At 44.8% G+C, this 12,090-nt stretch overlaps 1 protein-coding gene across 1 annotated transcript in view; it reads right to left on the bottom strand.

Annotated features, from left to right (window-relative positions):
• Nucleotides 1-2,597: 2,597 nt before the first annotated feature.
• The window catches only part of LOC114553537 (copine-9), a 396,447-nt gene continuing 386,954 nt past the window's right edge, over nt 2,598-12,090 (bottom strand). The window contains 4 exon segments of the mRNA XM_028574744.1: nt 2,598-2,629; nt 2,940-2,976; nt 2,979-3,107; nt 3,569-3,642. Of these exon segments, the coding sequence (XP_028430545.1) occupies nt 2,598-2,629; nt 2,940-2,976; nt 2,979-3,107; nt 3,569-3,642 (272 nt within the window).

Genomic DNA, 12,090 nt, shown 5'->3' with positions numbered 1-12,090 from the left:
CGGTTCAAATGTTATGAAAGGGGGCGTGGCTAAAGCTTAGGAGGCGGGTCAAACCATCACCAATTAAAAGGGAAGTTGGTGCTAAGTTTAAAAAGAAGTCTATGCTGAGTTCAATGATACCTCACACAAGGGTATACCTTAAAAAGTTCAAATTTTATGAAAGGGGGCGGGGCTTACGCATACGGGGCGGGTCAAACCATCACCAATTAAAAACAAAGTCTCTGCTGAGTTCAATGACCCCTCACACAAGACCCTACCTTAAACGGTTCAAATGTTTTAAAAGGGCGCGTGGCTGAGTAAGTGGGCGTGGCCATATTATAGGGGGCGGCTCAGTATCACACGTAGACCACACATTCTGAGTTTCATGCAAATCGGATGATGTTTGTCATATAAGGCGCATTTCCTCTTGCCAGCGGGGGGCGCTATGACCAAAAGTCAATTTTGGCCTGTAGGTGTCCTCAGGCCTGGACCCTTGTCTATCGTGAGAAATTTCGGGCAGATACGACAACGTACACTCAACAACAACTTCTAGGTTCATCGCTAAACACTCAAAATGGCCACCACGCCACGCCCACACCGTCTGACGAAAAGTTTTTCTTTTAATAACTTTTCATCGTTAAGGTGTTGGGATGTTACAGACCAAGTTTGAAGTCCATCGGATGAAATCTCTAGGAGGAGTTCGTTAAAGTATAGCACCTTGACTTTTAGGCCTACTTCCTGTTGCCACTAGAAGGCGCTATGACTTTAAGTAAATATCCGCCGTCATTTGTCCTCAGGGTTGGACTCTTATGAATCCTGAAAAGTTTCGAGGTAATCGGACAACGTACACTCGAGTTGCACCCACTTCCTGTTTTGGCGCAAAACACACAAAATGGCCGCCCCGCCACGGCCACGCCCTATGACGAAAACTTTTTCTTTTAACAACTTTTCATCTTTAACATCTTAAGATGGCACGGACCGAGTTTGAAGTTGATCGGATGAAATCTCTAGGAGGAGTTCGTTAAAGTACGACATGTGGAAATGGCCAAAATTGCACTAATTTCGAACATTTACTTCAAAATGGCGGACTTCCTGTTGGGTTTAGGGTATGGCTCTAATGTGTTTTTTGTACATCTTGACATGTTACATATGTGTACCAAGTTTCGTGAGTCTACGTTAAACGCACTGCAGGGGCTCAATTTCCTTAACTTTCTAGGGCGCGCTAGCGAGCCATTTTTGTGCGCCTATTCCCTAAACCCTTAAAATACGTACATTTTCACCAGACTTGATGCGGCCGCCAAATTTGGTGAGTTTTTGAATAAGTTAAGCCCCTCAAAAAGCCAATTCATTTGACGGGAAAAGAAACAATAATAATTCCTTCAGTTTCAATAGGGCCTTCGCCGCTGTCGGCGCTCGGGCCCTAATTAAAGCTGCGAGCAGCGATGGACGGGCCCTCGCGCCTTGGCGCGCGTCGGGGTTACAGGCGCACTCCGCTCCTTGCGACCGTGCATTTGCGCGACACTGAGACGCCGCAAAATGTCACCAATGAAAAGGGAACTCCCAGGCCGAGTTCAACGGTACCTCACACAAGACTCTACGTCATACGGTTCATTAGCTGTGAAAAGGGGCATGGCTTGATGCGACCGCCAAATTTGGTGAGTTTTTGAATATATTAAGCCCCTCAAAAAGCCAATTCATTTGACGGGAAAATAATAGAAAGAAACAATAATAATTCCTTCAGTTTCAATAGGGCCTTCGCCGCTGTCGGCGCTCGGGTCCTAACTAAAGCTGTCAGATGAATGTAGTGGAGTAAAAAGTACAATATTTCTCTCTGAAATGTAGCGGAGTAGAAGTAGAAAGTGGCATAAAAAGAAAAGACTCAAGTAAAGTACAAGTACCTCAACATTTGTACTTAAGTACAGTACTTGAGTAAATGTACTTTATTACATTCCACCACTGATTTGAAGCCTTTCATTTAAATGCAGTGTGTGGGTAATGGCAGTTGTTGTGTTAAAGCTGATTTATGCTTCTGCATCGAATAGACGACATAGCCCCACAGACCCCTCTGCGTCGCCACGAACCCCCCTCTGAGCCCTCCACCGTAGCTCGACGTGCACCTCCAAAAATCTGTAACTTTGCGTCGAGGCAACGCAGACCGCAAGGACTGTGATTGGTCAACTCGTCCTGTGTGTTGCTAGTCGGTGTTTCAAGCAGCATACTGTGGGGAGTAGCAACATGCTAGTTCACTGACATAAGCTTTGCAAATAATATCTGTTTGTAAAATGTCTATATGTCAGTAAAGTTTTGAAATTAGCACTTCACTAACAAGCAGTACTTTGTGGGCAGTTGTCCTTAAGTTTGCTTGCTAACATAACATAAACTGGCTGGCAGACACCTCACAGATAACCTCAGACTTATTTTGTGGTTACAGTAACTAGGTCAATGGATTTAACTGTGTCTATTTCTCGATACTTTTTACAAAATCTAAGCAAGGAGGCGTAGGAGCGACGGCGTAGGTACGGTGTGGAGTTAACACAGAAGCATAAAACAGCCTTAAGGCTGCATTCACACCAAATCAGTCGTTGAAGCTCCAAATCATTTAAATGTGTGTGGTGCGTTTAAGCTGCGGTGGTGGGGGACACAGGGGATGCTGACAAAAATGAAACAGAGGTGAAAGTTGAAAGAGAATCAACTTTTGGAGAAACACAACCTGATGTCACGCTGCGGATGCAGTGGTCAAATCATGTAATCCTCCGGCCATCCGACCCAACACAGTGGGCCATCTAAGAGACACACCCACACCGCTGCACAACCCTCCGCCAATCCCCGCCTGATGTGATGTAAACACACACACACAAACACACACACACACACACACACACACACACACACACACACTCTCTCTCTCTCTCTCTCAGGCATGCATGCTGTGTTTCTGGGAGGGGGCAAGAGTGGAGGACATTGCGGGGGAGTGTGAGGTGGCGGGCAGGGGGGCGGGGTTGGATCCCATGGCTCTTCATGAAGGACAGCAGCTGGTCAGGGATCTCTGCCAGGACGTCCTTAGCCAGGCGGGCCATGCTCAGGACCTGGTTCCCCGAGCGGTCCATGTAGTCCCGGAACGGGACGAACTGTACGAGAACAGGAAGAGTAGCCATGACAACAAACACATCTGCCTACATCTGCTCATTGGGAAAGGGTTTTGGTATGCAGTTGAAAATCTGTTCGATATGGCAACTGAATTCTGCTTTTATACTTCTGAAATTTGTGCATGGTATGATTCTTTTTTACCTTTTGATCAAAACGAATCATACAATTTAACGTCATTTATGACAAATAACTGAAACAAACTTTTGCTTTACACATAATGTGTCTTTTTGTCTTACATAAAGAATATGCCAAGAATCGGATCAGATCTGAATTCATAAGAGCTTCTCCAGCTTTCTCTGCAGTCTAGTTTCTAACCTGGCTGCATGTTGAGTTGCATTGGGCTGGTTTAGGACATATCTACTGTATCGATGTCTATGCAGATCTCAACATCACAGCTGTGACTCATGAGGGTTACATGGCTGTGTTAAAGAGTATACTTTACCTGGACGATGTCTCTCTCAGCAAAGCGTCCCCTGGAGGACACTCGGACCTCGTCTCCATCCAGCTCCTCCATTGCTGCAGACAAACAACAAACACAACAGGGACTGTTAGGTAGCAGCAGCCAACTCTCCCCCCCCCTCATCCATAGCTTACTGTGTCCTCTCTTATAGTATACACTAGTCCAGCCTTGGCAATGCAATCGAGCAAACAGCACGAAGAGAGACCAAAACAAAAAACAGAAAACAGAAAATCCTCCTTCCAGATGATGGCATTGTGTGTGTGTGTGTGTGTGTGTGTGTGTGTGTGTGCACTTCAGCAGAATATGGTGACGGCTGGGCTGTAAGGTGCAAAGACACCGGGGCCCCCAAACGTGCGTCTCACCCACCCAATCAAAAGTGTGTTCAGCCAATGGAAAAAAAAAAATAGCACAGAAAATACCAGTACTGTTTCTTACGTGGGAAGCCTAAAGCCCGCCTCCAAAGTCGCCCACCCCGTCTTCGTTCAGAGCTCTGAAGCAGATCACGCTGTCGTATATATATAAATATTGTGACTTTATTCGGATAATATTGTTTCTTTTTTCTCAAAATATTACAACTCTTAAAACCTCAGAGAACACAGATGGGATGAGTTATATTTTGAATGTGCAAAAAGTTTTGTACATGAGCGTAATTCTTGCTAAAACACATCTGCGCTATTATAATCCAGGGGTTTATTAAATTAATTAAAATTAATTAATGTATTATTTACATAGAAGAAGTGCCATGTGTACATTTAAAGGAGAATTCCGGTCGATATCAATTTGGAGTGCTGTCCGTAGCGAGAAAAACGAAAACACTCGGTGTTGCCTACACCGTGTTATCCTCCTGCTACAGTTTGCACCCAGGAGGATGAAACCGGGCGAGTTTTAAACGTGCTTTTAGCCTCTTAACATGTTGGAAATGTCATTACAAGTGCCTACCCATATGAAGTGATTCCTTCTGAGTGAACATAGTGAATCTGACTGCAGAACCCGGTCTCACGCCAGGTCGTGAAATAGTCATGTTATTTTGATTTATTGATTCGTTTACAGGTCACGATTTTGATGTTTATTTCGTGTACACGTCACAAATTTTTAACATGTACAGGTCACGATTTTCGAACCTGCTCTGCGGGACGCAACAACAGGGAAATGAGGCGCCACACGCTGGCCACAACAACAGGACGGACCGCCACATGTGGGACGCGATCCCCGGGCGCATCCCCAGGTGCAGGGGCACACAACAACGTAGAAATGAAACGCCACACGCCGGCCACAACAACGGGATGGGCTGCCACTCGCGGGACGCGATCCCCGGGTGCAAGGCCACACAACAACGGGGAAATGAAATGCCACAATAACGGGAAGGTTGTGGTTAGGAAAAGAAGAACGAGGAAAGGAACTGCAACACGCGGGACGCGATCTCTGGTCTCCGGGGTGAAAGTCCTGTGTTGTTTGACGTATCCACCACCTCGACCAACCTCCCTGCGTGGACTTTGGCCTTATCAATATTACTCGCTACCGTCATCATTCGGTGATCACAAAATATGCTTCCCATTGAAATACATTGCTTTAAAATTCATAATCACCACACAAAAAAAACGACATTATCGTGTCCTGTCCACAACTCAATGGATTCAATAATGTGACCATTCACGAACTGCCATGAGACCGGGCTGGACTGCAGTAGATGTGAAAGAAATGCATAAAAGTTCTGCTAATTCAGCTCCGTTTAGTTCCGGTGTTGAGGAAAGGCTACCAACTTTGCTATTTCTATGGACTAGAAGAAGAAGAAAAAGGTAAACAACGGCAGAACTGGCAGCAGCATTGACGTCAATGTTTCGATTTGATTCGATTACTTACTTTGTCGGATCAAGCCTTTCATTCGCCATAAAATAACTCATCTTAACCCAATAAGTTTACAAGAGAGACATGCAGTCACTCTGAGAGTCCTAGCATCCGGTTACCCTCAAACTCGTCCATGCCTCCTGTTTCCGCTTTGTCACGCATCGCTGAAAAAAATACAGTCAAAATTCTGGCGCGCCAGTGAGATCTACGTCATTTTGACGTCACATTGGCGCTCGACAGGTCGGCTGTGGCGACTGTAAAAAGGCCTTAACACAGTGTAGGCAACACCAATTGTTTTCGTTTTTCTCGCTACTGACAGCACTCCAAATTTACAAACAACAAAGCTACGTGTTGAAATTGGCCGGAATTCTCCTTTAAAGAGGAGACGCAAAAGAGTGAAGAGATAAGATTAAATGAGAAAAGTTGATCTACAGGAGAATAAATATTTGAAAATGAATACAGAATGCGTGAGAGCCTTACTTTTTTATGACCGATGCAGTTGTTAATTTCCCGTCCAGTGCCCATGTTTAAATAGCAAATGCAGATGCGCCCATCTGTGGCCCATGGGCGTGCTGGTCTTACAGGGAGGTGTGTTCAGGTGCATTCTTGCTGTGAGCCGCAAGGTCTGCGGTACATTGCCGTTGCAAATCTCTCATTAAAGGGGTGATAGAATGCAAAACTGAGTTCACCTTGTCATAGTTGAATTACGACAGTTCGGTGGGTAAAATAGGCATACATAGTACCTTCAAAGTCCCATTGACATCCCTTTCCTATGCAAATCTCACAATTTGAAACTGCTGCTGAAAACGGGCGAATCTCAACAAAGCTCATAGTTGACGTCAACTCGGTGGCTGTACCTTATTTGGCTCTAGTCTGTACCTTTGTCATGCCCCAAAATTTACAAAGGCCACTGATCTGAGACCAGCTGGTCTTCTGAATCTAGGCCACGTAGATCCCAGAAATGTTATACATGTTCGTATGCTATTTCATTACTAAATTCACTTCTGAGACTTTTTTATGCAAGAAATCAACTATGTAGAGCTCAAATATAGGCAGTTTTACGAAAATTGATGGCTAATTGCAAATTTGATACGACAGTGTTGCAGTTGAGTCGGTCTAGAGATGCTATGTCCCAAATTTGATGCAGATCGGTCGCATGGTCTAGGAGGAGTTCGGCAAAGTAGGTTTTCGATAAATCGCGATTTTTCACGCATAAAAAATGGACGTGGCCTATATCAGGATATTCAGCTAGATCCAAGGATATATGGTTTTTGAATGTGCGATATATGGTTTGGGAGTTATAGGGTCAAACACATTTTTCTGCTATAGCACCACCTAGTGGTGGATATGTGTACTTTTTGGAATCTGAGTAGTGTGCCCCAGTCTGTACCCCCCCTGAAAGTTTCACCTGTGTAACTTGTACGGTGTAGGCTGCAGTATGACTTTTAACAAAAAACTGGGCAGAAAAATAATAATAAAAACCTTAATGGAATCAATAGGGTTGGAGATGTGAACCGTGTTTGCAAGGTTCCCATGCCCCCTTGGGCTTGGACCCCTAAAAATATTACAATGCTCGCGTGCTTTCACTTCACGCACAAGCAGATCAGTTTTTTCTCCTGAACATCTTTCCTTCCTGCTTAGCAAATCCTCCATCATAATAGAAATGCGCCAAGGTACAAGCATGCCTGGCTCTTAAAGGAAATGGGAGATGACACTGATTAGTTTATTGCATGTTACGTCCAAAACACACCTATGAATTAATGAAGACACTAAGTACAACCCTTCTGGCACACCAACCTTTTTTTCTGCCATTAAACTAGCAAAAGTGGATTCATACACGCCCTAAACACAGCTGCTCCAGGTGCTTCACGCCGTGCACATCGTTAAAATACGGCCACATATATCTCCCCACATTTGTTGAAACAAATCCTATGCCTTTGGGTTTCCAGGCCAGCTGTGATTAGTCCAGATGTTTGTGCCATGTGACCAGGGCCTGGAAGCTGCCACCCATTGTGCCACTAATGTACTTCTCTAACCTCAGTGCCACCTATTCTTTCTACCAGCCCACCCTAATACAGCAGGTTATAATCCCCCTCCTCCGACACGAAGCAACTACATCTCATGTGCCAACACACCATGACCGGATGCACAAAGCCAAGTAACTGTTAGCAACAGACAGTTCAGACAATGGTCTCCTAATCCCATGAGAGATGTTATGTGTTTTATTATATTAATTTTGATACTCATTTTATCAGTGTATGTCAGCATGTAAGTGGCAGAGTCTGAAGATCTTCTATCAGTCCTCAGTGTGGCTCATTGTTCCATCCTTTTTTTTAGATTTTTACTTTTTATAAAATCTTAATAATTAGTGGAATTCATTATAACAAACCAACAGCAGTCTGGCTAAATTGATTCACTTCCAGTGTAAAAGTTAATTACGTCTCAATTAACAATCAATCATTATTTATTATTGAATTCACTTCAATTCAATTTTATTTATAGTATCAAATCATAACAGGAGTTATCTCAAGACGCTTTACAGATAGAGTAGGTCTAGACCACACTCTAGGAAAAGAAGCGTTACGTGGCCGGTTCGAGAAAATTATGAGAATTTCTTTTTTTCTCTGCGGACCTATCTAATTTACCGGAGGTTGGTCAGATATTTGAATATCTAGTTGAGAGCGAGTGTGTATATACGAGGGAGGCGTTCAAGGCATATTGTAGCTTGTATGCCTACAACTATTTTCATTCCGGAAAAGTTAAAAGCATCCTAACCTACAAATACCTGTCATTTACGGGGAAATCGAGGCAGGTCAGACACTTTCCAAACGCTACTCCGCCTGGATCATTGGCAGCTACTGTCTTGGGCTACAAACAGCCAGTCTTGTGCTACGTAGCTTCTACTTTAAACACATGCTGCCAAAAGTTGTGGATGAATTTGTAGAGGGAAGACTGCAGTTGTGCAACAACTACATGGAAAAGGTCTCAAAAGCAGCTCATTAGGGCAGAATCAGAATCAGAAAATTATTTATTGCCAAGTCACTCTTGGTGGTTGGTACATACATAAACATATTTAACATTGATATGAAATAAACAGTAAATACAGAAACAAATATACAATATAACTGATAGACCTATTGTAATAACAATCATTTGATAACTGTTTAACATTGAGAAAAAAGAGGCTGTATGAATTAGTGCAGGATGTGTTTATGATATATAGATCTAGAATCAGTCCAACATGGCAGGGTAGTTTTTTTCTGAAATTCATCACTTAATAAATTATTTATTGCTAGTTGTTGATTACTGAATCTATACTGTATTACTGAGTTAGCATTACCGGGAGGTCACATAGTAGCAATGAATGTTTTGCTCAGACAGTAAATCATTCATGTACAATAAGATTTAACAGATGCATTGTTGCATTTCAAGTGTTGCATATGGTAACTTAGCTTACTTTGGATATATTGTGAGCTAAACCGGATTAAGAGCATTAAGAGTTTGTTGAAGTAACGAACGTAATAATCAGTCCTGCTTTATTTTGGTACCAGTGGTTTCCCCAGATTTGAAAGCGCTGCACAAACTGTTATGGGTTGCTCTCTCTCCACCCTGAGTTGGGTGGTTTTGTTTTCCCTGTTTGTCTGTGTGTTCTGTGTTTTTCCACCTGGAGTGCTGGAGGAGTGTCCAGAGGGAAGTAGGTCAAGGGGCGTGGCTGATCCAACACTGCATTGCCGGTTTTCACAGCTGCAGCTCATCTCCATGATTCACTCCTGCAATACTTAAACCCAGGCTGATCACCTTGTCGGCGCCAGTTTGTTATCTACAACCCATGTGGTAACTTGGCTCTCAGTCTAAATCCAGTATATTCCGTTTTGTCTTTTACTCCGGTTTTGTATCTGTTCCCTGAGTTCCTACTAACCCTGTGTTACCGCTCTGCCCAGCTGCCTCCTCTGCTTTGCCTGCTTGCTTCAAGCCTCACCATCCAGCCTCCGTCTCCAACTTGGGAAACCCTCCATGTTCTCATCTCTGCCTGTTCCCCTCGTGTCCCATAAATACCTGGATTCTTCCCTGTCGGCTCGCCACCAGCCTCAGACCAGCCAGGAGTTTCACAACCCTGACACTACCTGCAGTGATTCTCTGAGTACACTCTGCTTCATTAAACCTTTTTAAACTGCTTTACGTTGTCGGTGTGATTTCTCTGCGTTCTGGGTCAGACAAGCTCCCTAACAGAACGAACTGGCCATGGACCCTGCAGAGAATTCACGGACGAAGACGGCATTTTTTTGAGCTGTGAAAAATCAAGGAGCTCTGTTAGGCCAACACGACCAGTTGATTCACAAATTACTGGAGACAAACCAACAATTATGCAGTCAAGTCACTCAGCTGTCATCTCAACTTGCTGTTCTGTCTCTCCCTAGTGCGCCTAGTGCTCCGCCTCCTCCCTCTCAGTCTGCTTCTTCAGCCATGATTCCTGCGCCATTCACCCGGGAACCCCCTGTGATTCCTCCAGAGCAGTTCTCTGGGGACTTGACCAAGTGTCGAGGTTTCCTGTTTCAATGCGGACTCATTTTTCACCAGAAGCCACTGTCTTTTGCCTCAGAATCATCAAAGGTACACTATGCACTGGGGTTGCTCAGGGACAAGGCACTAGTTTGGGCCGAAGCTATGTATACTCATCAAAATCTCTCCGGACTAACCTTTTCTGATTTTTCCAAACGTTTGAGCAATGTTTTTGACCACCCAGATCATGTCTGTACTGCTTCCAAGAGATTGTTGGAGCTCAGACAGGGTACACGGAGTGTGGCTGAGTACTCAATTGATTTTTGGACTTATGCAGCGGATTCCAAATGGAATGATGAGGCACTACAGGGAGTTTTTGTACATGGCTTAAATCCCTTGGTAAAAGATAAGCTAGCTCTTCGCGATGAACCCAGTAACTTGTACGGTCTTGTATCCTTGGCTATTAAGATTGACAACAGGATCCGGGAGAAGAGCGGACTCTCACCAGCCCCAACTCGGACTTCCAGGACACCCGGACCCAGTTCATTGTCCCCCCCCCATGGGGAGCTCTCGGTCGCACCAGTTTCCGCTACGAGAGACTAAGAGGAACCCATGCAATTGGGCCGGGCTCAGCTTCCCCCGGCTGAACGTTTACGGCGTCGACAGGCGGGTGAGTGCCTGTACTGCGGTAACACCTCCCACTTCCTCGCTAACTGTCCAGTACGCCCAAAAGAGGTGGCTCGCTAGTAAGAGTGGGTACACTAGTGAGCCCCAGCCGTGTAATTACACCCACATCCCCTCGTATGTCACTCCCTGCAACTCTCCAATTGGGCACTCTGTCGCTACCGTTATCTGCTCTTATTGACTCGGGGCCTGAGGATAACTTCATTGACGTTAATCTGGCTAAACATGCTGACATTCCGCTCGAATCACTCCCAGTTCCTATCAATGTCACGACCGTAGACGGTCAGACGGTCAGCTTCCTCTTCCCCTCTCATTCTCGGTTTTCCATGGCTCAGTTTACATAATCCCCACATAGATTGGCAACACAAAACTATCAGCAGTTGTCACTCTACTCGTCTCGGTTCTGCTATCCCTCCCAATGTGACAACCCCAATGGCAACAGAGAAACTACCCAACTTGTCATCAGTCCCCAAAGAATATCTGGACCTAGCGGAGGTATTTAATAAGGAGAAAGCATTATCCCTTCCTCCCCATAGACCTTATGACTGCGCTATTGAGCTGTTTCCAGGAGCCCCCTTGCCTGCTAGCAGACTCTACAACTTGTCCAGACCCGAGAGAGAGGCCATGGAAAAATATATCTGAGAGTCCCTGGCTGCAGGTATCATTCGCCCATCATCATCTCCGGTGGGAGCTGGGTTCTTCTTTGTGGACAAAAAGGATAAGACGCTACGCCCTTGTATTGATTTTCGCGGACTGAACAAAATCACGGTGAAGAATAAATACCCTTTACCACTAATCAATTCTGCTTTTGAACCACTCCAGGGTGCTACAGTCTTCTCCAAACTGGACCTGCGCAATGCCTATCATCTCATCCGGATTTGGGATGGAGATGAGTGGAAAACCGCCTTCAATACACCACTTGGACACTTCGAATACCTGGTAATGCCTTTTGGACTCACTAATGCACCAGCAGTATTCCAAGCTATGGTTAATGATGTTTTAAGAGACGTGTTAAATAGTTTCGTTTTCGTCTATCTAGACGATATTCTAATTTTCTCTAAGTCCCTCAAAGAACATGTCTCACACGTCCGTCGTTTGTTGGAAAACAAACTTTTTGTTAAAGCTGAGAAGTGTGAGTTCCACAGTGAGTCAGTCCCCTTCCTTGGGTTCATCATAGAGAAAGGACAGGTGTCGGCCGACCCCGAAAAGATAAAGGCAGTAACTGAAACAGCTGCAACGTTTCCTGGGTTTTGCTAATTTCTACAGGAGATTCGTCCGGGGCTTTAGTAGGGTGGTAGCTCCCCTCACCAAACTCACTTCCCCTAAAGTTCCGTTTGTGTGGTCACCTGAGGCCGATACAGCCATGAGTACCCTGAAACATCTGTTTTCCACCTCCTCTGTGCTCATTCACCCAGATACTACTTTGCCTTTTGTTGTGGAAGTGGATGCCTCAGACTCTGGTGTTGGAGTGGTTC

Source organism: Perca flavescens, chromosome 4 (assembly GCF_004354835.1).
Source record: "Perca flavescens isolate YP-PL-M2 chromosome 4, PFLA_1.0, whole genome shotgun sequence".
Classification (NCBI taxonomy): Eukaryota; Metazoa; Chordata; class Actinopteri; order Perciformes; family Percidae; genus Perca; species Perca flavescens.
This window is presented reverse-complemented; position numbering and strand designations above follow the sequence as displayed.